Source organism: Polypterus senegalus, chromosome 13, assembly GCF_016835505.1.
Source record: "Polypterus senegalus isolate Bchr_013 chromosome 13, ASM1683550v1, whole genome shotgun sequence".
In the NCBI taxonomy this organism is placed as follows: Eukaryota; Metazoa; Chordata; class Cladistia; order Polypteriformes; family Polypteridae; genus Polypterus; species Polypterus senegalus.
The window spans coordinates 33,380,811-33,406,570 of NC_053166.1; the positions used below are offsets into that span (position 1 = coordinate 33,380,811).

General features: G+C 37.9%; 1 protein-coding gene and 1 long non-coding RNA gene across 3 annotated transcripts in view; one reads left to right on the forward strand and one right to left on the reverse strand.

The window, feature by feature from the left end:
* Positions 1-7,332, forward strand: part of grk6 (G protein-coupled receptor kinase 6) — a 111,138-nt gene extending 103,806 nt beyond the window's left edge. For both annotated transcript variants that reach the window (XM_039776121.1, XM_039776122.1), the window contains 2 exons: positions 1,386-1,520; positions 3,050-7,332. In XM_039776121.1, coding sequence (XP_039632055.1) covers positions 1,386-1,520; positions 3,050-3,100 — 186 coding nt within the window. In that variant the 3' untranslated portion in view covers positions 3,101-7,332. The remainder of the gene's footprint in view (positions 1-1,385; positions 1,521-3,049) is intronic.
* Positions 1-25,760, reverse strand: part of LOC120543190 — a 179,920-nt gene that overhangs the window by 120,071 nt on the left and 34,089 nt on the right. The window lies entirely within an intron of this gene.

The following is a 25,760-nucleotide window of genomic DNA, read 5'->3' on the forward strand; positions in this document are numbered from 1 at the left end:
TATCAGTTAATAAGACTGGACACCTTGTAATTACCCAAGTTTTGTAGTGAAAGCATTAAAACACAAGCATGTTTTCTTATATGTCACATCAGGTAAAGTTAAAAAAATAATAATAATTGGAGATGTATATGTCTCCTGCACACCTACTTTATACAGGTACACTAAGGACTAGCAGTGATCTCACTAACACATTGAATGTTACAGGAAGTCCCTGAATATTTTTTTGATTTGATATACTTTGTTAATCCCCATGGGGAAATTGGCTTTTTGCATGACCTTTGGGGATCATAGTGAAGGGTCAGCCATTATACAATGCCCCTTGAGCAATTTTTAGGTTAAGGACCCAACAGAGTATGATTCCCTTCTGGCTGTAACAGGGTTGGAACTGGCAACCATCCAGATACCAGCACATCTCCTTAGCCACAGAACCACCACTCTGCCTTTATATAATTTATATCAAACATACTGGATAACGAAGTGACATACTGTATTGGCAGGGTCATTTCACTCGAAAGAAAAACTAAATGCTATGAAATATCTCCTAATTTAATTTATTAACCTAAAAATTCCAAAATAATAGGAGCATAATGCACCATTAAGTTTAATAAATTTAAAAATCAAATGCTTTCTAATTAATGACGGTTAATGATTTTTTCTTTGAGAGACTACAGAGTCTGGCTTGTTGTGGCTGGAGGCTTTGAGAGAGACTGCATTTTACTTGGAGGTGAAGTGATGGGCAGGGTCATCAGAATTTCCATCATCTCCTCCTCAAAATCTTCATTAACAGCTAACTGGAGCAGCACCAAAAACATTGGGAAGCATTGTATGTGTACAGTTTGTTTAGTTTGGCTTTGCTAATAGATATGTGGACTAACAGACTGATTGACCAGCTGACTACATCAGAGGCCTGTCTTACAGACAATGCACTTCAAAAACCCTTACAGGACTTTCTCTAGTGATGGTTATCTTATCTCTACATTTTATTAGTTCATTGTTTTGTTCTTTCGGGGTTAATTCATCTCATGTGTATTCATTTTGTTAACATTTGAACAAAAAGATTGTTAGGATAAAAGAAAAAAATCACTTTGCTGTCCCAATATAAGCCAGAGTATTTTTCAGTTTCTTTGTTACACCTTGCCTGATGAAGGGGCCTTAGCTGCCTCAAAAGCTTGCATTTATAATCTATTTAGTTAGCCAATATAGGGTGTCATTTCACCCTACTTTCTCCTGTATTAATCTCTGCCTAACACCCATATAGGATTAACTTTTCTGTTTTGTCATGTAAAACTGCTTGCACCACTATGCTAAAAATGATCTTACAGCTGAGGTTAAGTTGCTATTTACTTGGCTCTGAAGGTCTGAGAAAGTCTTCTGTTTCTCTGTAGATGATTGAAATGGAATGCTTCAAAGAACTTAATGTTTTCAACGTTGATGAATCTGTACCACCAGATTTAGACTGGAGGGGTCAGCCCTCATCTCAGCCAAAACAAGGGTTACTGCAGAGACTCTTCGGTAGGCAGGTAAATGTTTTAAATGCAAAGTTTTACTATATCATTATTCCAATACTATATTGTGATATGGTTCAGAATTACATTTAGTTTTAATTTTTTTTTTCTAACAATTTTTAAAATAGAGAAAAAAAATGCAGATTATGCTTTTAGAATTTTTAGAAATGTTCTTATTCTACAAAATGTAACATGGATTTTGGACAGTTCTAAAAATAATGCACGGTAGTCCCTTGACTGACCAGGAGGGCATATCAAAGGAGACTCATTGGGAGGGAATGGATGAGCATCCCATCCTGGATGAGTGCTGTTGTCTGTCTGCCTCAAGTGGGAGACCAGAATAGTAGAGAGACAGACCTGGAAGTATTTTGTTTTAAATGGATGAGCAACAAGCCTCACTCTACCTTAAAGACAAAGAAAAAAAACCAAAAACAAAACCAGTTACGGAAGGCCTAGAGAGGCTACGGGCTTTTTTGTTTTCAGTTTATTTTATACCTTACATTTCTCCTCCTTCTTTATCTCACTTTGTAATTTCAATATTAATTGACTATTTTGTGTATTTTGCCTCTCCTTGTATTATTCTGTGCTCAGGGACTCTGTTTCACATGAACAGGTAATTTTAAATTTAAAATGAACAGTGAATTCAGTTTAAACAGTTTAGGGCATATAGCAGGAATCCCATCAGCAGAATGCTGGCGATCTAATAGCGACCAGTCAGGTTTCTACATTCTCTACCCATAGTATATATAACGTATATACATGCACATGACCACTAGTATGTTGTCAATAAAAGAGGGGAAAAAGATATACAAAACATTTTCATATTTTGTTGCTGTGCAACATTGACAGTGGATTTAAATGTTTTTTTGACACTGACCAAAAGAAAAAAGACTGTTTACTATGAAAGTGAAAACAGATGTCTACAGAGCAGTCAGACTTAAGTACAGATATAAAACATAAAATAAGGGTCCAAATCTCAATTCAATTAAGAATTAGTGGCTGGACTTGGCATAGGCTGTTCACTCACAATCCTTATGCAGCCTGACAGAACAAGTGGAGATGTAAAAAGGTGATGGGGAGAGAGACCTATGCACACAAGCTGAAGGCTCTCATGGCTACCAGCGGTGCAGCTACTAAATACAGACTTGAAGGGGGAGAATACTTATGGGATCAATTGTTGTGTTTTTTTTTTGTTTGTTATATTTTTATTAATTAATTTTGAACACATTATATTCTGATGATCAGTGTCAAAAAAGCCAAATTTAAATCCACTGTGTATAGGGCCTACTTTACACTTGTATTTTAAAACACAGTTGTCATTCGGTGTAGACGGGTACCTGACAAAAAACAATATATTCATGCAAGTGTTTTATTACATGTTAATGCTGTGGTTATGTTTCAGGATTTATCTGACTGTTTTGCTGTCATTCTGCACAGTTTCTAGTTATTTTTTTATACTTAAGTCTGCATTGCATCCAGTGCCTGTTTGTGTGTGCTCTTGATTTCATTTATTGACGTGTATTTATTTTATGTGTATTTTGTAGGACTGCTGTGGAAACTGTAGTGACAGTGATGAAGAACCAACAAGGCTCTGATGAGACAGGTGCTAGGAGGAATTTATCTTGTGTTATCCTCCATGGAAAGCGATCCTTGCCACAGAGGACTCAATTTGTTTACAGTTTTTTTTGCACATTTGTATTTTTAATGATATTCTATATAAATATGAGAATGTATATTTTCAGTGTATAGCCAGGCAGTAAATCTATTTAAGAAGAAAAGAGTAAAATATAATATTGAATGTTGGTTCATATGTAATGTGACAGAAAGAATGGAGTCCAGCCCTGGTAATGTGTACATTTACGACAGCCACACACTGTTGTCTTTGGTTTTCTATTAGTCCTCGCCTGTTGTTGCCAGCACTGCCACTACGGAAGAACTGTCTTAAATGAGGCTGGTTTTCTTAGTTTTTAATTAGTGGTACATAACTGGGTAATCGGAATAATTCATTTTGTTTCATTTCAGTGTTAAATTCTGATTTTTGCACATGGTTTGTTTATTAGTGTAAGATTACAGTATCTCTTTACAAAAGTGTAAATAACAGAATAACTCTAGAATATCCCAAAGCTTGTTAAAACTTAGGCTGGAAATATTTTATAAAACAGTAATCTAATAATTATTCATTTGACTGTTTTTTGAAGAACAAAATTGTTTTAAATGGAAAATTCCAAGTGAAATCTTGTAAGTAAATATTATTGTGATGACATTTTATTACTTTTATTTTCATTTTTGTTTAACTAATTGTACAAGTTTCTTTAGTTGAACATAGTTTTTTTTTTTTCCTTTTGAGGAAAAACATTTTACAACATAATATATCGAAAGCAGGTACTGTTCATTAGCTTGCATTTCAAACTTAAGTTTTGCAATTGCAGTTCTTACAAGAGACTGCAGTCTGGAAAAGAAGAAAATTTGAAATTGGTCAAAACCCATTTTTCAAGGTAACAGGAGTTTATCATGCCATGTTTTGTGTAGTACTACCCTACACTTATCAAAGTGCATGTTAGTTCAGTTTACCATTACCAGGGTTGGCTGGCGACAGGAGGGTATAGCGTCATATCAATTTTCTGTTTTTTAAATGTAACATTAATAGTTCTGCATCACATTCTAGCATTGTAGAGACACTGAAAGAAAGGCATTCCTGCTTTCTTACCCTCATCCTCTAGTTATTCATACTACACATTAAAATGTTAAACTGAATTATTTTGCCAAAAACAAAAATACGTATTAATGTGCAATCCCTTTGATACACTTAAAGCATTCTATTCACTCCCTCAAGGTTACGATTTTCTATAGAGAGGTGATTTCTTTAAGCTTCTGCTGCAAACTGAATGCACAGTTGTGCATTTCCCAGTATTGCTGTCCTTTATCTGTCTACAAACTACTCCTGGATCGAGCAGCATACAGTGCTTAGGTGTATTTCAAGTCCTTGTGTCATATTGTTTGTAACCCTGAATGTGTTTAGTAAATCAGTATTGCAAACAACAGTGAACAATGCTGGATAACTCACTAGGTAGTACTTCACGTCCATTAGCATTTTTGTATATTAAAAAAAAACATAGGAAATTACACTTTGGGATTATATTAATATGTAGTATCCTCAGATTTAAAAGATGTTGTTTACTTGCGCCTGGATTTCATTATTGATGAAAAGAGATGTGTATCATGCTGTTACTTTAAGCAACTGTACAACATTATGGTGGCTTAAATGAAATGCTATTTTATCATTTTATGGAAAACAACTAAAGCTTTAATTAATTTACCTAGGCAGAATCAGTACGTTTCATAGTTATCATGACCATTTGATACTTATTTTAATATCAAGACATTTTTAATAATCTAAAAGAGTGGAGCTATCATGAGTTACCTAAACTAGGTTTTATGCTTATAAAATGTACTCGTCTGATCTGAATCTGATTTTATCCTTATCGTGAAAATGTCAGACATTTTCATCTTTATTTTTTCCTGTATCAGCAGTAGTTTGTGGGTAGATGAAGGACTCTTTCTGGGTGACACAATCTTTGCCTACTCTTTTAAATGTGGTAATCGCATTCCTAGAAACTTTACTTTTAAGAATATTTGTTCGCCACAATCGGCTCTGCAGATCTGTATCATTCTATAACCAATGGACTTTACTGTTCCTTCACCACACCGCAACAGAAACTTTCATTATTTTTTTCCACTGTTCTGTAAAAACACCAAGATGCTTTAAAGTTTCTAACAGAATTTGGTAAAACGTGTTTGCCCCAGCATCATCACAAACTTGTATTATCGTCTGGTGTTGCTGTGTGATTGCTGCCTACGTAGCAGTTCTACTGGTTTTGATCCTTGTGCTTACAGGACATCTGCTGTTTTAATGTTGACTACTGGTGCCTTTTTCCTGTTTTATGTTTTCCTTTTCATTTTGTAAATTAAAGGTACTGTATAAAATATTGTATAGGCAAAAGGAATATATGAGATTGTATATAATGATACCAGTGAAGCCTATCTTACAACATACTGTAGAAGACATTTAGCATACTATGTTTTTTTTAAATCTATTTTTATATGAATTGTACAATCAGGTTTTTGTTTTCTAGTTAAAGCACATTTTATGTTTGTTTACTTTGTCCTGTTTGTGAAAAAACCACTGCTGAAGCCTTTTTAAAATGAAAGGTTTGTATTCAAAATCTAAGTTAACAAAGCTGATGCTTTACAATACATTTATGAGGTGGAACACATTTCATCAGTTCATAGAAAACCGGCACATTGTCAGGCCCTCTGATACGGGGTTTGTGTTCTCAAGCTCCTCTGCTAATGCAGACTAATCCTGCGGCCTTATTTCAACATATTCTGAAGTTTTGTGCTCTTTCAACTGTTTATCCAAAATACATTCCATTGTGTAAGTTTCCATGCTATACTGTGTAAACCCTTTATATTTATAATTTAGCAATAATGTAGGTATCAGCAATTTGTAAAGTAGAAGATTACATTTATTTTTTTGAGCCACGTTCCAACACTGTGAATCAGAGGGATGACAGGCATAGTTGTGTTTTGCTTGCACTGCACTGATGTTCATTTGTATGTTTTTGTAATGTTTTATTTTAGTACTGTTGTTTAAAATTCAAATGTATGTTGACCAAATGTAAGCAGAAATTTAATAAAGGACAGAATGGGTATCAGCATATAGTTCTAATTTTGAACTTTCTCTGTCCAAAGAAAAAATGTGCATGATGGGCCATTACTTTTAACATCTTAAAACATAGGAGTAGTTTTACTTTCTTGCAAATGTGAGCCAAGTAAATATTAATAGTTCACAAATCATCCCGGATTGTTTGATGTCAAGGCCTACCTGATTGGGTTTATATTCCCAGTCACCATTCTGGCAGCAACTTAAAAGACTGACCCTTAACGATTGACTTGTTTCGTTTTAAGCAAAGTGCGCAGACACTTTTTCTGAACCCAACTACACCTGCCTTTAAACCAAGATAATATTGTGTTTCTCTCAGCCGAACTATGACTTTCCACAACCACTTGAAACTGCAGTTAGACCTGATCAGAACGGTTTCATCTGTAAATAGCCTTTTCTGTTGCTAGTCCTGTATGCCATGTTGAATATACTCGATATATGTTGTTGCCCTTCTACAAAGTGGCATTTATGTGCAAATGATGCCGTCTTAATAAGACATCTGTAAGCAGCCAAAGTACTTCATAGAATTTAAAAACGTTCTTGTGTAGATTTAAGCAAATTTAGAGACTAAATTACCAAAAACTAAGCATGCACCTTTGTTATTTTTATGAAAATTTAATGTTAAAGTCAGTTCTTAAATAGTTGTATCATGCTTTAGTCACATTCCTGTAAGTGGCTACTTTATCAGGGATATAAACATCTTTTGTCTACACTCTAAGTGGCAAAAATATATATATGGTATATATATGTTTAGCGTTAGCTAATGGTGTTTTTTAATGATGAAATGGCATACATCTATAAATTGAATTTTAGGATATTATTTGTGAAATGTCACATTTTGTAATGCCATCCTGTAAAAACACATCATTTTTATTTCAGGCTGCTTATTCCTGTTATATTTATGAACATTACACCAATTCTGTTGTCCTTTGTTGTTACACCTAGTCATTGGAATTAATTGTTACATGAGAAGTCACGACAGCCTATTAGTATTTGAACACATACTGCTTGTCTAAAAAAGTATCCTGATATCTGTTCTATTTTAATATTTTGTGCACTTAAACTCTCCTTTTGAATACTGAATAAATGATATATTTTACTCAATCTGTGTTTAATTATTTCTCCTCTCTGCACACGACTGCTGAAAGATAAATCTAAAAAAATGTGAGTTTGAAAAACAGCTTCAGGACCTCAGGACAGGCGTTCTCACTAGTAAATGAATATTCATCGCACTCGAACACAGCAAGATGTTCTTCTCAATCCATAATCAAGGCGCGTAGTGTCATAGGATAGAAGGACTAAGAATAGCACGCCTTGCTCCCTTCCTGCAGATCTGGGCATTGAAGGTTGCTAAAGATAATTGCAGGTTATAAAAGTGAGTAGAGGTTTATCAGAGATAATCTTATCAGAATCACACTGGTTTGTTTTTTTCACAGAGTACTTTTTTAAATGTGTCCATTTTCATGATACTTGATGTCTTTCCAGTTATCAATAATTTTGGGGAATTATTGGGGAGAAAATCCTCAAATTTTAACTGAGCATAATCTACTTAATGTGAATGTGACTTTGAAGTTCATATCCAAACATGACTGAAAATGTATTTTTTATGAATTAAGAGTTAGTTTTAAATTGACGTGTTTTAGCTTTACTGCATGTGTAAATCTCCCTTTTATCTCTATAATCAAGTGTAACTTTTCTGTCTCAGCTAGCATACATGTGTCTCATTTGTGCCTAACATAATAAAATTCACCAGTACACCTAGAATATGACAGAAGATTTCAGGCAAAAATATAAATCAGTAAATACAATGTGACGACTGGAGACGAGCATACCCCACGGAGTTCACTTCAACATGGGTTCAGCAAAACTCTTTATGACTCCTCAATAGTAATTTGCAGAACTGAAAAGTCGCTGCACTAGTCGCACATTTTCTGGTAGCTTCCAATTCAGAGTGGCCACTACTTTAGATTGGTCAATGACCAGTCCTCTTCATCTTTGTGAAAATGAATTTTTTTTCTGATTTCACAAATACTGTAGACTCTAAGCTCTAAGGTGTTTCAGAACATCCATGACATGGTCTTTAAGAAGCCTTGTCACGTTTTACTTGAATCTGACTGATAGCTTCTCAAATATGAGAAAACGGGAGTTATTATCAAATTTAAACATTCTTCAACTTAAAGACTGCTACTAAACTAAATAAAATAACTTGAGTTCCACTTGATTATTTTTTCAAATACAGTAACTGCTTTATGTGTGATACAGTATACTAAATGTACCACTAAGTGCAGGTCAGTTATTTCACTTCTTAAGCGTTCCCAGACATGACAACAGCACCTGTAAAGATTTTATGTTAATAGTGCAAAGGAATATTTAAAGCATTTGGTGCCATGTGTCCCCCTTCAACTCAAAATGTCTCCAAACAAGTATTCATTTTTATAACTATTTTATTATACATAAAATACTGAACCATATAAAGCAATTTCTCCAAAAAGATGCCAAAACAGTCTTGTTGATCCTGTGCATAGCATCTAATGGTCAGCTCAGCGCTTGCATTCCCATGCTTTCTCTCATGTTTCAAACTGGGGTTCAAATACTATTTGTTTGTCTGTTGTGTTCATTTTTGATTTCTGTGTTAGTGCTGATTATTGTTGGTGTTTTACTTTCTATGAATCCACGCCTCTTTCTTTATGTTCCTTGTACTTTTTGTGCAGTTCCCCCACCTGCCCAAGGGGGCTACACTTAACCCTATAAAGGCTGGGAAAGTCTACAGTTCTTTGCAGTTCATTCTAAAATTGATCTGGTGATTATTTTGTCAATTAATCAATTAGTTGGATTGTTAAGAAAAAAAATCATTTGAAATTAAACATAGTGAATGAAATGGAACTTTTCATCAAACAAACATTTTTTAATGAACTACTTGTAGATATTTTAAACAAAATGTAGGTTTTATGCATCATTTATATATTAAAACATTGAAAATAAATAGAAATAAAACAGTTAGTAGTACTCCTGGCTCTTGTTTCCTTCAAAACGCATTAGTTTTCAATAAATTAACTAATCTGGCAATTTGGCTTATGTATTCTGAATTGCATTACACCAACACCACAAAATGAAACAAGTAATTTATGTTAAAGTTTTATTTTCCTTTTCAGTTTCTGTGAAAGAGATGGTTTACTGGCACAGCATCATGTGTTTTTGTGTGTAAGTTTGCAGTAACATTTGAACAAACATTGTTGCCGTATGTTGGGTACTGTCATGACTGTTTTCTTTTTGCAGCAAAACAAGTGGTTGCATTTGCTTGAAGCTCTGTTCTTTATTTGCGGTGTAATATAATGTTTACTTTAACTGACAGTTCATATCTTTTTGTGTCATCATTCATCTTTTTTTTTTTTTTTGTGTGTGTCTGGAAACCTGCAGATTCTTTGGCACATTTTCTTGCCGTCAACACACTCTCGCAGCCTGCCACATGTCATTTGCTGTCGGGAGCGTGCTGTTAGATTTTCACGTTTGAAGCTGGGTGATGCTGCCACAAAATCTGCTTTACCAGCTAAACTTCGTCCATATTATACCGGGGTGGGCAAAAAAAGTATGTGTACAGTTGTGAGAACGTGAAACATGGAGTTTTTCATTATAAACACAACAATTAATAAATAAATAATAATTATATTATTTATTTGTCGTCTTATTATTGTTGTTATTTTCTGTCCTTACTTATGATTTACAAAAATATGTAAATAATGATGTGGTGTGTTTCCTGCCTTGTGCCCTGTGTTGGCTGGGATTGGCTCCAGCAGACCCCCGTGACCCTGTAGTTCGGATATAGCGGATTGGATGATGGATGGATGTAAATAATGAGGGCTGGCAATTTTAGCACTTATGAGCTTGGACCTAAGTGCATTGTGCCACTGTGACATTCTTTTGAGTTAATAAAGCTATTGAGTTAACAAAACTATTGTAATAATCATAATCTGCACGTCAATTTTCCATACAAACAACTGTAAACCCACTCCTGTATAAAACCCAGTTAAAGTCTGACTCTGGAACTTTTACTTTTGCCCACCACTCCTACCTTTTAGGTCAGAATGAACAATCCACCTTTCAGTCTCGGTTGATGTGCTGTGAGAGTCACCACCGTGCACTCACTGAGGTTTTGATTTCCTTAGCACATGAAACTGCAGAGAAAAAGATTTCTCCTCGGACAGGGACTTGCGTTTCTTTGCAGCCATTCTTTGTAAATGCACACACGCATACGTTGCATGTGTCTGTAAGCATGTAATGCAGCACCATAATTTAGCAGAGTGATGAGTCAACAAACAAAAAAACAAAAAAAACAACACAAAAATGGCAAGTGAAAACCTGAACATTTACTAGCTGATGGCACATATTGTAGTGGGCTGGACTCGAATTATTCTTCACTTCAAACCAGACGTCATCATTCCGCATTGCCTGGTCTCGTTACCTGAGGACATCGGATTACATGACTGCCAGTCTCTGGGCTTGTCAAGTTAGACCACCGTGTCTTGAGTTTGTCTCTTGTTTTGACAGCCAGTAATGTGCTGCCTGACGGGGCCGGTGGCCATGCAATGAGTTCAGCTGCAATCTGACCTTTTTATTTTGTTTTTTTCTATTCTATCATGATATATAAAATGTGTTATTGGATAGTCACACAGACCAGTCTCTCTTATATATCTGTGTTGATTATTCCTTGTAGCTGCATTATATGTATTTCTAGCTGAGTGCTTATTTATTCTCAACTCTGATACACACAGAGCCCACCTCTATGAATTATTTGATTGTTGTTGGGCTGATTCACTGGTGATGTCACACTTCATGGCTGTAGGTCATGGGAGCTCAACACAACTGCTTCCATCTCACTAACATTTTGTAAATGAATTTAGCCACTGAAAATCACTGGTAGAGTCGTGTAGTGTGACACAGCCTTATGTCCTTTAAGAAAGGCTCTGCTCTTTTCTCCTATGGATGCAAATCCCTAAGATTTTAAAGCGGCTCAATTTTCTTTTTACTTTTACAGGTAACGTTATTCAGAATCACTTTTTTGCTTCATGTGAAACATACCAGAAATGACTTTGGTTAATACAAGACAATACTAACTCAAGATAACACAGTTTCAACCCACCATTAACCAGACGCTGTGCAAACAACTATACAAATACGAGTTTCTTGAACAAAACAAAACATTTACAAACTTCAATAGTACCATAAATTAAATATATAAAAACTGTACAAAATAATATAGATATCAAATAGTACAAGTTTGAGCAAGTATGAAGTATTTACGATTAGACAAACCGCATATGTTGTAGAAACAGGAGTGACTCTATGTAAGTTTATTTAGGATTTGAATACTTTGAGGACTGCGGTGGGTTGGCACCCTGCCCAGGATTGGTTCCTGCCTTGTGCCCTGTGTTGGCTGGGATTGGCTCCAGCAGACCCCGTGACCCTGTATTTGGATTCAGCGGGTTAGAAAATGGATGGATGGATGAATACTTTGAGGAAGTTTGGGTTGCGATAAACTTGGACCTCCTCTGTGAGGGCAACTATTGTATTGATGGCAATTATTGTACAGATGGCTGCTGGGCTGGATGAAGTCAGCCGCAATCTTCCCTGCTCTGGCAATGAACAGATATTTTAATGTTGGGAGACAACAGCCGCTGCAGCTGACTCTTAGAAAGGAAGAGGGCAGAAGGAAACCAAATGGTGATGGAGGTGGTCACAATACTCACAATACAATGATGGCTGAGTAAAAATGTAACAATATAAACCTTGATATGTTAAGCTTCTTAAGCTGGCAAAGGAAGAAGAATAATCTCTGCCTGGCTTTCTGGAGGTGATGTGCATGCCCCATTTTAATGTGTTAGTGAAAGTGGTCGACATGAATTTAAATGACTAAACCATAGACACAGTCAGGCCGTTAAAACAAAGCTGGACAGTTAGTGACTTGTTGGCAGAAGCCAATCCTCATTTCCACTGTCCTAATAGCATTGAGCTCCAAGTTGTTATAAGTACACCATTCTACAAGATGGCCTACCTCTCTTTGATAGGAAACACATCATTATTAGAAATGAGAACTCGCTACAGTCGTGTCATCTGCCAGCGTTAGGATTTTTACAGAATTGTCCATGGATCTACAGTCATTTATATATAGTAAAAACAAAAGGGGTGAAAGAAGACATTGGATTTGACAGATGGGGGCCAAGTCTCACATACTTCTTTCTACCTGTCAAGAAACTCGTAATCCACTGGCAGGCACCATAGGGTATATCTAACTGGAATAGTTTACTCTGAAGCAACTATAATTGGGGAATCCATTCCCGGGAATTCGGGAATCCCGCATGTCATTCCCGGGAATGACACAGTGCACGGGCATCTCACATGTGAATGGTTTCAGAACGAACGACACTTATTTTTAATAAAACTACTACAATATGTTGACACCAATAAAAGACTAATCTTAACTACGTGCAGTTCATGCTGTCATATAAGTACATGTATCTAGTTAGTTGCTGTAATAAGAGCATAGTAAGCACAACATGCCGAGTTCTGCTCCAGTTGGAAACTTGTCAACAGCACAGACGTAAATGAACTCTGCCCAGTCCACTGTACTCAGTCTTAATGGGACCCGGGAGACTGACTGTTGTTGGTCTGTTGTTGACTGAATTAATGAGTAACACACTACACCGTGGGCCAAAATACCGTGCCACTTAACTATCGTCAATTATAACTCTGTTATTTCTTGATCGATTTTTACACTTTTACACGCTATTTATGCAAGCTTGGCTGTTCCCGTTCAGCTGGGAATTCCAGCAGTTTCATTCCCGGGAATGGGTAACGTCAAGAGAATGGATTTCCTAACTATGATATTGAAGGCTGTGCAGAAATCCACAAACAAGATCCTCACATAGGTGTTACGCAAGTCCAGGTGCAGAGGATCAACGAGAGGGTCAGTGATAGACTTTAGATAGGAAAGATTTAGACATTCAAATACATTCATAACCACTGAGGTCAAAGCAGTTGACCAAGTCATTAAGTTCAGAGATTTTATCCTTTTTGGGGACTGGAATAATAGTGGCTAACTGATCTGCACAATGTCTAAATGTCTAAGAGTACCAGGTGAGACTGCATTAGGGTCTGCTGCTTTCCTGATATTCTGTTTCCTGAAAAGTTTTTGTACCTCACCCTGCTTCACAGAAAGTATAGGGTGGAGCAGAGAGGAATGACTGGGGGGAATGGAAGATGAAGAAGGTGAATCAAACTTCAATGAAGTGGGGACGGTGACACTGAAATGATTGTGAGAAGGAGAGAGGAGGACTTTTGTTATAGTAGGCAGAGGGTCAGAGTTCAAGCAGGGTCTCATGTCCTTATCAAACCGGCAATAAAACTAATTTAGCTGATTAGCCAAAATGGGGGAGGATGAGGCTTTTGAGTACTTCTATCTATAATTTGTAAGTTTTTTCATAGAACCCCATACTGCCTGGCCATTACTTCTAAAGCCTTTCTCCAGCTGATCTTTATACAGTAAGTGGCTTTGGCAGCGTTCAGAGCTTTGTTGAACTACCGCTTTGCAGATCGATATTCCTCCCTGTTCCCACACCTGTATGCCTGGTCCTTAGCAGCTCTGTGAACCCTCAGCTCCTTGGTGAACCACAGCTTGTCATTGTTGTATCTCACAATGGTCTTTCTAGTGAGACACACATATTCACAGAAAGAGAGGTAAGATGTCACAATATCATTATATTCATCTGTGCTGCTAAATCAGCCTTCCATGGTTTTCCAGTCCATGGAGCCTAAACAGTCCCTCAGCCTTCCAACAGCATCAGGAGTCCATCTGCAGCTAATAGTCTTGGTGGGCTTTGACTGTTTCAGTTTCCATTTATAGCTGGGAAAATGCATACTCATGGCACTGTCAGAGTTGAGGTGCACAGGAGAAATGAAAATGACAGAACTGGGGAATTTATTTTCCGAATGATGAATGCTATCAGCTAGAAACTGTTGTGCCAACTGAACATTTGCATCAGGAGGAATATAAATACCAACCAGTGTAACAGAATGAAATTCCCTGGGTAGATAAAATGGCTTGCAATGAGTAAGAAGAGCTTCTAGATCAGTTGAGGAAAAAAAGAAAGAATTTCTGACACAATCCCTGCACCCGCCAACTTGTGATCTGTCACAAAGTCCTCTGTTACGGTCCAATCTGAATTGCCGATATCCTGCCGTTTGAACGTTGTTACATCCAAATTAAAGCATGTTTCTGTAAAACAGAAGGCACAAATACGTTCAACATCTTTGTTAGTCCTAATCAGTAACACCAAGTCGTCCATTTTGTTTACAAGCGAGCGAACATTTGAATTGCTGATTGCCTGGAGGGTGAAGTATGAAAGACTCTGCGTCTGCAGCGCACCAGAGTGCCAGCCCGCTTACCTCTGTACCTTCTTTTTTTTTTTTTTTTTATTTATTTATTTATTTATTAATTTTATTACAATCAATACATAGGTGAAGCGTGATTGAGAGAGAGAGCAAACCAAGCGGTAAAATTTAAGGCAATCTCTCTCATATTTCAAAATATTACAAACAAACAGGTCAAGTCCCATATATTCAAAAGCTCTTCAAGAGTAAAATTAATATTTGAAGTAAAAAAAAAAAACATACTATCCACACAAAATGCCTTTTAAAGCCTTCAATGCCATGCCAGTAGAATTCTTTTCATATGACAGATACCATGCATGTGATTCCCTTCGAATCAATGTGTTCTGCATGACATTTGCACCAAGGTTATGTTCATGAATATTTCTTCAGCACTTGTGTCCATTCCTTCCATACCGCTGTCACTTCCACTTCAGCCATAAGCCCCTGAATGATATCACAGGGTCCTGAAGCTGGAGCAGCCACAGAAGGGACTGCTGCTGGAGGTCTGCCACTGGACTTTATTGATGTCTTCTAAACATTACAGCTTTCTCTTTGCTGCCATGCATAACAGGGACTCATACATTTCCCCATCCCTTGGACAACAACTATTGGCATTGTGTGGAAGGATCTGCTGTTTCGGGCCAGATGACATGAGAAGTCCTCAATAGCATTTTGTTTTCTCCCTCTTTATTTTAATCACTAAGACTGAGCAAAAAAATGCTCAGACCTGGAAAACAAGAATCTCCAAGGTAACAAGCGAGCGAGTGTTCTCAGTAAAGGAGGAAAATCAGCCATGAGTGAATAGTGAGGCTGTTGACACAACAACCCACCCAAGCCCTCATTAATGAGCAGACACCTGTTGTGCTATGTTACATTCCTTAACTATCTTATCAGTTTCACAATCTATGAATTGTTTGCATGTTTGTATCTGCAACAGGCACATAACAACGACCTTAAAAATTCTGGTTTGGGTGGGTTGAGTTTCTGACTATTGTGATGTTTATATCAGTCATTGGAGGCTGTGAGTGCCTACGGTCTGCTCAAGATAAGAAAGGATTGTTCTTTGCTTTGGAAAAGTAGGTTTAACCTCTGAAGTGTCACACATTGTCCCAAGGTGTTAGGGTTCAGCCAGGGTTTATACTCTGCCTCAGGTGTATTGTAGCTTTGAGCTGACCGGAGACTCACAGCCTTTGGTCATACACATACATGAGGTGCGGTGGGCACTTGAAAACATCAATACAAGGAAGGCAGCAGGTCCTGATAATCTGCAAGGACGTGCGCTCCAGGCCTGCGCTGACCAATTAGCAGAGGTATTTACACACATATTCATCCTCTCTCTCTCCTCAGGTGTAGTCCCCATGTGCCTGAAATCCACAACCATTGTACCTGTCCCCAAAAAAACGAGGATAGCCTGTCTTAATGACTATCGACCAGTTGCTCTCACCCCTGTCATCACAAAGTGCTTTGAACGACTGGTAATCACCCACATCAAAGCCTCCATCCCACCTGATCTAGACCAACACCAGTTTGCTTATCGGTCAAACAGATCAACTGAGGACCCAATCTGTGTGGCTCAACATGCTGCTCTCTCACACCTGGAAAAGCCCAACACCTATGTTAGGATGCTCTTCATTGACTACAGCTCTGCATTTAATACCATCATACCTAACCAGCTGATCCAAAAACTCTATGCACTAGGACATGCTCCGTCCATATGCAACTGGTTACTGGATTTTCTCTCCAACCACCCCCAGTCTGTCAGGATGGGCAAACACACCTCCTCCACCCTTACCCTGAGCACTGGTGTGCCGCAAGGATGTGTACTAAGTTCCCTTCTCTATGCACTCTTCACCCATGACTGTTAACCCATCCACCAATCAAACATTATTGTTAAATTTGCGGATGATACAACTGTCATTGGGCTTGTAACAGACAACAGTGAAGCTGCGGATAGGGAAGAGGTTCAGAATCTGACAGAATGATGCAACACCAACAACCTGGATTTAAATACCAAAAAGACCAAAGAAGTTATTCTGGACTTTAGGACCACTAAAATGACCAATCACAGTCCGATAACAATCAATGCAGATGCTGTGCAGAGAGTTTCCAGCTTTAAGTTTCTAGGAGTCACCATCTCAGGGGACCTGTCCTGGGCTGACAACAACTTGGCTATAATAGGCAAAGCACAACAATGCCTCTATTTTCTCAGGAAGCTAAGGGGAGCTGACCTCCCCCAGAAGCTGCTGGTTAATTTCTATAGATGCACTATAGAGAGCATTTTAACTAACTGCATGATGGCCTGGTATAACAGCTGCACCAAGTCTGCTAAAGAAGCCCTGCAGCGGGTCGTAAAAACAGCAGAGGCCATTATTGGGACTGAACTGCTATCACTCGAACTCTCTTGTAAGACTCGCTGTGTGAGAAGGGCCAAAAACATTCTCAAGGACAAAACTCATCCTGGAAATTCTTTGTTTGAGCTCCTCCTGTCAGGAAGACGCTTTAGGTCAACCTGTGTACACACAAACAGACTAAAAAATAGCTGCTTCCCAACTGCCATAAACTTTCTGAACTCTGAATCTCCTGAGTCTGAGATCATTTTTAATTGAACATGTGCAATAAGCTATATTGGTAATGTGCAATATATTAATGTATTACAATATAGAATATGTAATGTACTATACATTAACAGGTACAATAACAATTTATGCTGCTGTACTTTGAGCAATAATACTTTGCTCTGGTTACTTGATCACTTAACAGTGTATACGACATATTTGGAATTATTTGACTGTTCTTTAAATGCACCTTGGGGCTGTCACAAAAAGTAATTTCGTTGTGTTACACAATGACGATAAAGTGCTTGAACTTGAATTAATACCCCAGAATGACCAGATAAAAATAACATATTAGGGACTTTTGAAAATGTACTAAAAATAGAAGACCAATCTATTCAATTGACACAAGTATTCAGACCCGTTACTCAGTACTTAGTTGAAGCCCCTATGGCAGCAATCACAGCCTGGAGTCTTCTTAGTTTCCACATGACAACCTTCACACAACTGAATTTAGAGATTTTGTCCCATTCTGCTCTGCAGATCCTTTCAGCCTTTGTAAGGAAGGATAGAGACTGTCAGTAGACAGCTATTTTCGGGTCTCCAGGCTCTGGCTGGGCCACTCAACAACATTCTCAGAGGTGATCCTAAGCCACTCCTGTGTTGCCTTTGCTTTGTGCTTAGTGTCATTGTCCTGTTGGAAGGTGAACCTTCAACCCAGTCTGAGGTCCATAGCACTTTGGGGCAGGTTTTCATTATGAATATTTTTGTACTTTGTCATGTTCAGCTTTTCCTCAGTCCTGACTAGTCTCCCAGTTCCAGCCACTAAAAAATGACCTTACTGCATGATGCTGCCACCACCAAGCTCCACCTCTGGAATAGCATTGCACACGTGATGAACTCTCCTAGGTTTCCTCCAGAAATGATGCTAATATTGGTTTCATCAGACCAGAGCATCTTCTCACAGTCTTGAGAGTGCTTCACATGCTTTTTTTGCAAACTCTGAGTCTACTGAGGTGAGGTTTCTGTCTGGTGACTCTGTCATTATAATGTTGCAGTAGTTTTTCCGTTTTCCACACAACTACTACTGAGCACAACCTGAGTGACCATCAGGTTCTTGGTCATCTGTCTTACCACAGTTGCTCTGTTTGGCCAGGTAGACAGCTTTAGGAAGATTTGTAGTGGTTCAAATTTCTTCCATTTAAGAATTAAAATAGAAAGCTTGGGAACTTTGATTGCTGCAGGAATCTCTTTATAGCGTTCCTGAGATCTGTGCCTCAACACAATCTTGTCTCTAAGCCCTGCAGACAATTCCTTTAACTTCATTGATTGTTTTTTGTTCTGATACACATTGTCAACTGTGGGACCTTCAACAGACAGGTGTGTGCCTTTCCTAATCATATCCAATCAATAGAATTGACCACAGGTGGACTCCAAACAAGATGTAAAAACATATCCGTGATGATCAGTAGAATGGGATGCATCTCAGAAAATTTTCAATCAGGGTCCACAAGGGTCTAGATACTTCTGTCTATGTGAAGTTTCAGTTACTTATCTTTAATGAATTTGCAAAAATTCCTTAAATTCTGTTTTCACTTTTTCATTCTGGAATCTTAAGTGTTGTTTGATAAGGTAAAAAATTAATTTAAATAACTTTAACACAAGGCTGCAATATAGCAAAATGTGAAAAAAGTTGAGGGGTAAAAATACTTTGTGATTTTAGTTTTATGAACTTCGTATAATGGACATAGAAATAGGATCGTAGCTATGTAAGATCAGACAAATGAGCTGATCAGAGAGAAACAGAGGGGAGTCATACTGAAAATGCTTTGAGTCACTACTGAAATTTCAAGCAACAAATGTTGCTGACCTTCTACTTACAGAACTGCAGGACAATCCATTTGTCCATACTAGCCACACTCTACTGACTTTTGTGTATGGTGTTAGGTATTTGAATAACTGCATAAAAATTAAAATTAACTAAGCTTGCTTTTCAGCCTGCACATTTGCATCATTCAACCACCAGGGACTGGTGATCGAGTTCCTTTCTCAGCAAGTCAATTATGGGGTGAGAAGAGACACTTCTGACAGGAAGGCTACAGTGACACTCATACCTGGGTGAAGTTTAAAGGAACTAGTAACAAAAGGTAGTGGACGATAGTGAAAATTTGGCAAGCATAAGAATGGGCAAATGAGACTAGCGATAGGAACAGAATCTGTGCAAGTGAAAAGGGATTTATGTTTTTAGGAGAGGTGCCCCAAAAATCTGTTCCATGGTAGAACAACATGACACAATTGACACCTTAGTCAGCATCAGACATCACAGCTATTGTACATTTATAGGAGATTCTGGATAGAGACAACCAATTTCCATTGTCTTCATCAAAGCACTAAATGAAGAAATTTCTCATGGGAGGACAGTACTTATCACATTCTTCTAAGTACAGACTCAGAATTGTAGGAAAAGTTCAAAGAGCCAAACCACTGAAACCACTGTGCTAGCTCTGGGTGGCCTAACACCCTCCTTCTTAACACAATAAAGGTGTTTCCTTCATTTTGTCAGTTACCCATAAAGGGCTAAATAGATTCAGCAAAGTAAGGAGAAATCTGCTGGGCCTTTAAGTGAGAGAAGAGGGCAATAACATTTTCACATGAGACAAATGGAAGGAGTTCCAGATTGTGAAACCCTTTCTCCATACTTCATCACAGCATTCATTTAACAATATTTATTGACATTCTAGAATTAATTGTGAACACATCATGCACTCTAATTCTCTGATAAAATATTTGAGTAGAAGACCAACGAGGACAGCAAAATGTACTAAAAATTAAACTTAAAATAACTGTATGCTATGCATTTTATCAGTTTTTTTTTTTTTTGCATCGCCACTAAAACCACACAGTTGGATTTCTATGTGTGGAAACACACACATGTCCACATCACATTAGTCCATCTGTCCACTTTGTAAACCCAGTTGGTCCATTAGAGTGCTTATCCCAATGGGTGGAAAGAGAAGCCAAATCTGAACGGGCTGTCAGTCCATCACAGAAGACACTTGCATGTCAGGCAATTAATGAACAGTAAAAGGTGTATAAAATATGAAAACCTGAAATTGTGATGTTGCTCATCCTTTACTGAGAACCTCATTATAAAAAAGATAATTCAAGGAGAGGGTCCCACTATAAAGTGGTGGACTTAACTGACCTAGTAGTATGAAAACTGGGTTGAGGGCAACATCAGGTAAGATGATTTGTGTTTTTTTTTTCCATTTCCATTTATTTGTTTAGTAGACACTTTTATCCAAAGTGACTTACAAAAGAGGTCAATATATTCAAGTAACTATCTGTCTGGGGGACTGTTTAGGAAGAAGAGATACAGGACAAGAGTAAAGAAATTGATCATCACAAATGAAGAGCTCAGAAGTAAATGTAAGCTGGTTACACTTCTTTGGTTACAAGATCCTATCAAAGTTTTTAGCATTTTGACAGAACTTCATGAAACAGAAAGTCTTCAAATGCTTCTTAAATACATTGAGAGAGCTGGCATTTTGAATGGAGGTGGGCAGCTCATTCCACCAGCTAGGAGCTACACTTGAAAAGAGTCTGGACTGAGATTTGATGCTTCACAGAGGTGGTATTATCAAACACCAGTCATCAGGAGACCTAAGTGGTTGAGAGGAAGAAAAAGACCTCCCAAGTGTCTCCATATATGTTGGTGCTGACCCACTGACTTGAGCAAGCATCAAGAATATGAACTTATTATGTGCTGCTACAGGAAGCCAGTGTAGTGATCTGAAAGGAGGAGTGACATGTGCCCACCTTGGCTCTTTGAACACCAGATTTGCTGCAGCATTTGGAATCATCTACAATGGTTTGGTGACACATGCCGGTATTCCTGTCAACAAAGAGCTGCAGTAATCCAGACATGACAAGACCAAAGCCTGGACCAGGAGTTGTACTGAATACTCTGTCAAATATGGTCTGATCTTGTGGATGTTGCATAGCGTAAATCTACATGTCCAAGAAACCATTGTAACACTGTCAGTGAAGATATCTGGTCAATACTCCATGATTGCATACTGACTTGAAGTGTGTTAGCGATAATGAGCCGAGCTGAACAGAGAGGGGATAACAAGAAGGTCCGTCTTTGCCAGGTTGAGCTGGAGATGGTGTTCCTTCATCCAAGTTGTAATATCAGTGAAACATGGTGAGATTCTAGTTGATAGCATGTGGTCCTCTGGAGGGAATAACAGGTACAGCTGTGCATTACTGGTACAACACTGATATAAGAAACCATCAAACTCGATGCTGGGGTCTAGGGAGGTGGCACGAATACAGCATAGGGCCCGGCATCTTTGACATATGGAGGTCTGTAGTTTTACATAGGCTTGTTTTTCATAGCAGTGGAAAGCGGTGATTTGCTACATGTTAGTTGGACATGCATTTAAAAATATCACTGTACTCTGGTCACATGTGTGGTGGGACATGTCAAAGCAGGATGGTTTACAAATTTAATTTATTAAGTGTTTTAGGTTTTGTTACTTGGCCCACTGGTTAACTGGTGTCAGCATGCACTTGCACTTATCTTAATGAAATGATTGCTATTTAGTGACAGTTTGTTTTTGTGTTGTTTTTTATTGATATTTAACTCACTGCCTTTATTTGATCTCTCTGATGGGAACTGACTGTTTTATGTGGCTATCTTGCTTTTCATGGAATAATTTCAACTTTAATTTATTCTTCCAAAGATATGGGTTTTATGATGCTCTGTGGACACTTTAATTCTTAGTAAAATAAACACTTTGCACATTTTTACTCCAATGATTTTTGTCTGTCTCCTCACTTGCTCCTGGTCCATTCTTGATCAATGAACTATTAGATGCCCTGCCAAGGGACAATGCCATATGCTGCTGGCACAGGGCATTCCAACATGACACAGCACCACAGCTACTACTGCTACTTCGCAAGAAGATGACAAAGCAGCGTAAAGCTTTGAGCAATCCTTGTAGTTCATTTTTATAAAATCCAGTGGTGCAGTGGTTGGCACTGATTTGAATCTTGTGCTCACTTTTTATCTGTTATTGTATGGAGTCTGCACACTCTCAATGGTTCCATGTGGCTTTTTCTATGTGTACTCTGGCTTTCCTCTCATGTCATCCAATGATGTGCAGGATAAGATAACTGCTGACTCTTCGTTGGCTCTGTTTGGGTTTGTGTGTGACTTTTTCCTGTGGAGGACTATTGCCTTATCCTGGCTTACTCCCTCCTTTATATCTAATGTTGCTGGAATAGGCTTTATTTTGCATATGTCCAACCAGAAAAATATATAAATATATAATTACAATCTTTGTATTGGTCTTCACAGTTGCTTGGCAACATTTATTTCTATGTTTTGTCAATTGATTCTGGTAGAATGTTAGAATTGCTTGAAATTAAAATTCCCTGACAATGACTGGTTTTGTTGCCCACTTAGTGTAAATGGGAAGAAGCAATCCAACATCTGTGAGGGAAAAAAACGTTTAAGTGAATAAATGCTCTGTAGCATGGCAACAACTGTGTAACACGTGTAAAGTCAAGGGCGACGGAGCCCGGGGGAGGGGGCCTCATTTGAGCTGTTATTCAAGATAACCAAAGCACATGTCTTCACTTGCATAGTTACAGCTACGCAGCTGCACCACTGAGCTTATAAACTGAAAGAATGAGCCTGGAATACACAGCCTCTTCTGCATGAATTCAAAATGTTTATTTTCTTTCCTTTTCCTTCCAGGCAGTTCCTATGGCCTAATATCTTGAAAAGTGTCAAATTTGTGATACTGCACAGAAATACATCTCACAGAATGAGGCAAAATTTCAAAGAGGGGATGTTCATTCGGAAGACTAAAAATCTGTAGTACAGATAGTAAAAGATGAAATTGGACTTGATGGACCTTTACACTCACTGAGCAAATTATTTACGAGCACCTGTACACATGAGGGCAGCATGGTGGTACAGAGGTAGTGCCACTGTCTTGCAGTAAGGAGATGAGGGTTCACCTTCTGGGTACTTCCTGCATGGAGTTTGAATATTCTCCCTGTGTCTGCATGGGTTTCCTCTGGGTGCTCCCACAGTCCAAAGGTTAGGTGAACTGGCAACACTAAATTGTGTTGCCAATGTGGGTTCGCCCTGCGATGAACTGGTGTGCTGTTTAGGGTTTGTTCGTGCTTGCACCATGTACTAGCTGGGTTAAGCTCCAGCACCCTAACCCCTGCCACCCATGTGTACCAGTTTGTGTGGGTTAGATAATTACTGACCTGTACACATGTGGCTGACAGCCATAACCCTTACCTGGCCGGGATGAAGCACCAGGGGAAAGAGCGTGTTCAGGGCATTATCTCCTCTGGATCGCTAGCTGGCTACAGCACCACAGATTCCCATACTGCACATTGGGAACTGGAACTCAACCGTTCATTTGGTATAATCTACAGATACAGGCACAGAAATGACATGGACGATAAAAAAGTTCAAAGCCACAATATGTGAGAAGAATGAAAAGCAATATGCAAACAAAAATACTCTGTGCATATAAAATGTTATTAACACATTTTTTCATTTTATCATGATAAATGATCTTTGTGACAAATGTTTAGATGAACTGTTATTTAGGGAAAAAAATAGAGGTCTTGTGAGCTTAACAGCATGGAGGATGTGAGAAGGCGCCAGCTAGCTTGTTAGCAGATCGTGTGGGAGCTTTTTGTGTATGCAAGTAACTTGTATCATGGCTGTTGTTTCCATCTAATTAATCCTTTTATTGTATAATTACAGAACCATTCATTATAAGTGTAGGTTTATCTTTATGCACAGTTTTTACAGCATTCTTTCTTTTATTGTTAACTTGATTTAAGGCTTTGGGGCTAGAAATTTCAAATTGTCCAGTTTATAATCATTAAGCTCTTAAAACCATGATATTACTATTTAATTTAATATTGTTTCTTTGTATCAGTATACTGCTGCTGGATTATGTGAATTTTCCCTTGGGATTAATAAAGTATCTATCTATCTATCTATCTATCTAATCATTTTATTCTCAATTGTGATGGAAGACGCCACACAAAAAAGACATATATAGGAGGAGAATCCCGTGGTAGTGTTAGGTCTTCTGAATCTTTGTTGTTTTCTGACTATGTTCATGTTTTTGCACTCTGGTTCTAATGTATCAATGGGTGTGCATGCGGGACTGTCTGTTATGGAGGACCATTTTTACAGTGCACGAGGGTAGTCATAAGTGAGTGTGACTATTATTAAGACATTTTCCATTTCCCCTTTGTAAAATTGAGGAGCACAAGTAGGATGAAACCCAGCATCATTTCTGCTCCTCCTTCAGCCCCACCCCTTCCTGGCAAGATGAATAAAGCCCCGCCCCTCCCGCAGGACAGTGTCATTTCACCACCTGAACTGATGGAGGAAAGATTTTGTTGCTGTGGTTCTCCAGCATTCTTATTTTCCATTCACGGCACTCCAACTCTACAATTATTTTTGTGAATGTATAACAATGAGGTTAAACAGGTTCTGGGTTGGAGCCTCAAATCTTCTTTGTGCTTAGGCATAAAACAATACACTTAGCCTAGAATACACTTTGTATTGCAATTCAGGCTTCATGATACAATGCTCCCACAATTTAAAAACTTTCATAAAAGAAATGTACTGAAGTCCTTCCATGAGAACCCTGAATACAATGAGGACTGGTCATTTATGTTAGGTAGAATGCCTAGAGGGGGCTGGGCGGTCTCATGGCCTGGAACCCCTGCAGATTTTATTTTTTCTCCAGCCTGTCTGGAGTTTTTTTGTTTTTTCTGTCCACCCTGGCCATCAGACCTTACTTTTATTCTATGTTAATTAGTGTTCTCTGATTTTAATTCCTACTTTGTCTTTTTTCTCTTTCTTCATAATGTAAGGCACTGTGAGCTACATTATTTTATATGAAAATGTGCTATATAAATAAATGTTGTTGCTGTTGTTGTTGAATCTTTAACGTTGCCTATTATGAGACATTTATAAATAAAAAAAAATCAAATCAGTCCACAAATACAACAGTTTTAATGTATGTTTTATAAACTTTTTATTTTATTATTAAAATTAAATAGTCTCAAATATTTGAATTAAATATTTGGACTGCAATGACATAAGATGTGTTGCATGTTGATTAGCACATGTGGTATACGTGACAAAATGTAGAAGATGTAAACCTATAATATAAAGAGACTGCAGTGCAAAACCATTAAATTTTAAATGAATGTGTTTTAGTTTTCTGACCTAGTATCAGACATTGACCCAACAATGGTTGCCCTTTAATTTCAAAATTGAATGCCTTTCTAACATATTAGCTGTGGTTCCTGACTAAATCTTTTTTTTCTAGTGATCAAATTTTTATTGTGTGGGAATAAAGAGGTCTGCTACCAATAAAACAGATACAGCACACCTGATATTACATGACCTGCTTCAATACAGTTATACAATGCTTTCACAAAAATTGCAAATGTCACAAGTGTAGATAAAACAAACACCACCAGCCCACACTG